We start from the raw sequence: 5,283 nt of genomic DNA, 5'->3' as shown, positions 1-5,283 counted from the left end.
AAGTTTCTGTGTAATTTACTATTGTTTTGTTTCTCCAAGGTATATTTTTTTATGTCTTTCTCTGTCTTAAGTATAAATACGCTTGTAACCTTAGAGAGTCTGAGAAATCCTTTGAAACAGACAAGTGGGTGATTCCCCTTGCTGTATGGAATTCTCCCTGCGATCACAGTATAGCCCTAAATAAAGAAAAGCTGGCTCTGTCAGTTCTGATTCAACCACAACGCAAAGTTTGATTTCTTCCACAATTACTTATTGGTTTAACTATCTGTAATTAAAAGTTGTAAGCCAGTTGGATAGTAGTATGAAAAGGCTTTAAGTGGTTAAGCCTAAAATGCACTTAAATACTATTGAGATGGATGCTATACAAATTCCTTATATGGATATGACAAACTTCCAAACTTAGAAGGCTTTGATTCCCGAACCAACAGATTTAGTTTTAAAAAGTTAAAAAAATGAAACATTCTTCCTACCCTCCTTGGATTTAATTACTTGAGGGTAGAACACAAAGTGAATCAATTTAGGGTAAAAAGAGATGGGAGGAGGTGTGGAAATTAATTCACTCCTGTTAGTTATGACAACAAAAATGATTCCACTATTTTAAGACAAGTAACTTCAAATAAGGGTGATATAAATAATCCAATTAATTTTAACGTTAACTTATTGTCAGCATGTTGAACACAAAAATACAATTAAGTTATCAGACGAAAGATTCTCATAATCAAAAATAAAAAGAATACACAGGTAAGAGGTGAAGTGAGAAGGCAAACTGTGACAAAAGCTGTGACAGAGAGAGAAACAGATTCATCAAGAAGGATTTGAGTTACAGAGAAACTTGCACTTGTCAAAACAGGAGAACTCAAGAAAGTTAAAGCAAATTAACGAAAGTAATGAAGTCAACGTATTTAAGTTACACAGTGCTTTAACTCTTCTCTTTCCTTGACCCTATGGAAACACTGGTGCATAAATCAGCCTTATACTGCTGTAGCTAAATTAGGAAAATGTGGCTATGCTACAACAATCTAAAGTTAATACTTTCATTTTCAGTTTCTATTAGAACAGACCCATTATGAAGAAAGAAAATGTGTGTTGGGAGTGGGGGGGTTAGAGGGGATGCATGCATGAAAGAAAAAAAAACCTTTAAAATTCTTTTCACAACTGTTACAGGTGAATACATTTTTGTGCTTCATACCTTTGGTTTTCTTTGTCATCACTCATGCTTCTTTCTGGTTTTCTCAAGCTTCTGAAAGAGTCAATTTTAAGACTGCCAATACATAAAAAATGTAATTAGAAACATGATTAGTTTCTGTTTAGTGAAGAATTCATCCATGGCAACAAATATTTTCCATCTTGTGACTTTCCAGACTTCTGCTTCATGTAAAATAGATAGATTAAATAAATCCTCAGAGCACAACCTGAACACTACAAACATAGCCAGTCTCTATCCAAAAGTACTTAGAAGCAGTAGTTTCCCCTCTGCCCTTCTGTTTATTATGTATATTCAAAAATATACTTAAAAAGTCAAAATTGTAAAGCCTTATAGTGACAACAGAATTCTGATAATGGATTTTAAAATATTTTAATACAAGTAACTCAGGCACTACTTCAGTTTAAAGTCCACAGACCAGGTCTTTCTTTCATATAAACTACCATAGCTCCAACTGATTTTAGAGGTGAAACTGAGATTTTATATTAGCTGAAAACCTGTTAATTTATATAACAAAGTCCTTTTAGCTTCACAGCTAGAGAAAGCATGGCATACATCCCTTGACCCCAAAGGGCTCATTGCAGGCCAGATACAGAACACGGGAACCCTTGTGCGCTGGATACAGACTTGCCTCCAGTGGCAGGGCAAGTAGTGTCAGGGAGTGACAAGGGTAAATGCAAGTGTCATTTGTCCCTTTATTACCAACACACAGGTCCCCACTGGGCTGCTGGAATCTGGCAACGGCCCACTTAGAATCTGCAGACCCTCCAAGAGCCCCACAGTCCAGATGATATGGCTCTGCAGGTCATACCTGTGACACCCCTGGACTAAAATATATTTAAAGAAGGAATTCCTTACATTAAAGGGCATCCTTGAAAAGGCATCCTGCCAAGAGATCAGAGTCCCAGTATGTGGTTGCCAATAAAAAGCAGGAGTCTGCCCATATTTACCAAAGTAAGTTTTTAAAATACTATTCTAGTTTTTCCTTTGCTTAGAAGTGAGAATTATAATTTAGCAGTATTGACAAGTAATGTTTAATAGTAATCTCTATAGATAACTATCCAGCCTGGACAGGTATTCTCAACTAGACAGTTACTCAAGAGCCCAACATTGTGCCAAATTTCATTTTTTTCCCCAGAGAACCCTGTGGACAAATGGAAGCTATTTTCCAAATGCAAAAACTCTCTGTTGGCATACACCTGTTTTTGTTATTGAGATACACACAGATAGCCTTATTTGAGGTGGTATAATTGAAGAGTTACACAAACCTTATTTTGGTTCTTATCCAATATACTAATTTTACTACAATATACTAATTATACTATCCAATATATCCAAAATTATACTATCCAAATCCAATCCAAAATTATACTACAATATACTAATTATACTATCCAATATACTTAATTTTAAATGTGGCAGGATTATTTTTGTATTCTAACCACTTCTTTCTAGTTAGAAGCTCTGCTTTGTTCCTCCAGTCACTTCTCAGCATCTGATGAAGTGAGCTGCTACTTACGAAAGCTTATGCATCTCTGATTTAGGTGTAAATCTACCCTGCCTTCTGCCCAATTTCAGACTAAGAAGGCTAAATATCCTTCTCACAAAAAACCTTTGAGAAGGCTGAGAGTTTCTAAATATTCTGTTATGTGAACTCTAAACACTGAAAGTCAAATTCTTGCTGGCTATGTGCCCTTAAAAAGCCTCCATCCAAGAAAAAAAAAAGAGAGCTATATTCAGTTTCTTCAGACATACAGGGGTTGTCCATCCAGGTTCTTTACTCTTGATAAGAACTGTAGAGGACATTTGCCAGATGGCAGCTTCTGAGACTTATTTTTGGAAAGGATTTCATGACCAAAGTTGGTGCATCTTATATTGATGCAAGCACCATGGTTTCCTAACATAGAAAAGATGTGGATTGTTCCTGGTCCTAAAAAAAGGACCAAGAAATTGAGAGAGAGACAGATACTTTTGCACCTAACAGAGTGGCTTGGAATACTTGCAGTGTAAAGAATAGTTGATAAATTATTGTGCTAAAAGAGATTCCTAAGAAGAACTTACATATCGTAGTGATCCACTCTTCACGTCTCTACATAATAATAGCATTTTTAAACAAGCTGTGCTATATAATATTCTACTCTTTCACATCAAATATAAGAATATTGTGACAACAGCAAGGTTGGTGAACTAAAGCAAATATTTCATATTTCACATGAACAAGCACATGAATAAATAAATAATAATGAAGAGCAAAGAATTTCTTACCTCTGAACAGGTACTATTGGATTATTGACCAGGATAGCTGTTGGTCTGTCAGAATGGGATGATTGACTTTTAACTTCATCCTGATACAATCCTGCCAAGGCCAACTATAAGAAACACCAATGTTTTTTCAGAAAGTCTTTAACATTAGAAGTGTAAACTGCACAAAGAACACAGGATTAAACATAACTAATACAATGTGTGCACCTCAGTGATACAGGACAACCAACATTAATATGAGAGAAATAAATGATTTGTAAACTGATGTTCTTGATTTTGTGTCTCTGTGCTCCAACATAAACAAGATTGCACTTAGTTACACATTAGAAAACACACAAGTCTGAAGTACTTAAATATGTCAGGACTACCTTGGATTCAGAATGACTTGAGACTTAATACAGAAGCATCAGTTCAGGATTCATTATTGATACAGGTTATGACAAACAAGGAGGTTCTGTATACTCATGCCAAACAAGAGGCCACTTTACTTCTGATAAAGCTCATGAGTGGAATAACTTTGAATTTATTTTTTTAGCTCTTACATAAAATACTAACAAGGAAACATAGCTCCAATTCAGCAAAGTACTTAATCCTATGTTTAATGCGTCTTCAGCACGATTAAAATCACAGGCCCAAAAAACAAGGCTGCCAATCCCTTTATTGAAGGTTCTCTTCGTGAGTAGTCATACGTGCTGCCATTTCTCTGACAGATTCAGTTTTAAAGAATCTGTGGGAGGCATACTAAATATGCCATTTTTGGTAGCTCATCTGTTACTATATTGAACACCATTTACTCAGTTTACAAAAAAATATTAAGATTTCCTTTTCCAACCCACAGTTCGGTTTTGCATTTCTCTAGATACACAAATGGCACTAAAATGTCATCATGCTCACTGCTGGAGGTGCTGTACAGTGGCAATTCGGGTACTACTTGGTTCACAAAAGCAACCGCTGCAATAAGACCACTGTCATCTGCTCTTTACCAGGTGGGGTCTGCGGCACTCACTGCATTCCAATTACCTCAGCAGTGAGCCAGGCATTTTCCAGGAAAGCACTGAAGAACTGAAGGCTATTAACAAAGTCACAAATTTGTCACCAGGCCAAGCTCACATTGCATGTGCATGCCACTGAGCTGTACAGGGGGCCAAAGGTTGTCTTCTCTCAGAAGCCAATGAAAAAAACACCTGCTCAAAAAATCCCTACTGGTATTTAACTAATAAGCTGGTGACACATTGCAAAGAATGAAAACAGAGAATCAGCCTTTGAATTACACTTGAACTTTTGGGGGGGGAGTGGTGCAAAAAAAAACTGGGCTGTCTATCACAATGTCCTAATAAAATCAGAGAGCCCCTGGTTATGATTTTCAAATCTTATAGGTGGGCACTTGTCACTTATAGGGGGCTCACTCCCCAGCTCTCCTCCAACTTGAACCCTGCATAAACCTACTGGTGCAGAGTTGATTTTCTGCATGGAAGTACTTGCTCCTCCTGCTGCGGAGACCTAGGTCCCTCGCCTCCTCCAAAAGGGAAGCAGAGGTTGTATGCAGGGTCTCCTCAGCCGTGAGAGGCAACCCAAGGCCCTTGTACCCTGGTTCCCACCCAGGGCAGCCTGGAGGTCCTGCCGGGGGTAGTGCCGCTGGGCACCCAAAGGTGATACAGGGGATAAACCCAAGCCGGGCTCCTTTCTGTGCCGGGCGAGCCGCTCTGGAGTCACAGCCCACGTGAAAACTGGGAGCCGGCGCTTCCCGCGGGGTCTCGGCTGCAGCCTGGGCTGCCGGAGCCCGGGAAGCGCCGGGCTCGCAACAGGGCTCCGGCAGG

The 5,283-nt window shown here is 38.6% G+C and overlaps 1 protein-coding gene across 1 annotated transcript in view; it reads right to left on the bottom strand.

Moving 5' to 3' along the window:
* The window catches only part of UBXN2B (UBX domain protein 2B), a 151,011-nt gene that overhangs the window by 32,248 nt on the left and 113,480 nt on the right, over positions 1–5,283 (bottom strand). Inside the window, exons 3-4 of the mRNA XM_019519015.1 lie at positions 3,470–3,573; positions 1,190–1,261 (exon numbers count right to left, since the gene is read on the bottom strand). Coding sequence (XP_019374560.1) covers positions 1,190–1,261; positions 3,470–3,573 — 176 coding nt within the window. The remainder of the gene's footprint in view (positions 1–1,189; positions 1,262–3,469; positions 3,574–5,283) is intronic.

This window comes from Gavialis gangeticus, unplaced genomic scaffold (assembly GCF_001723915.1).
Source record: "Gavialis gangeticus isolate Ggan-Ray unplaced genomic scaffold, GavGan_comp1, whole genome shotgun sequence".
Taxonomy (NCBI): domain Eukaryota; kingdom Metazoa; phylum Chordata; order Crocodylia; family Gavialidae; genus Gavialis; species Gavialis gangeticus.
Note: the sequence above shows the minus strand (reverse complement) of the source record. Positions and strands in the feature narration are given on the sequence as shown.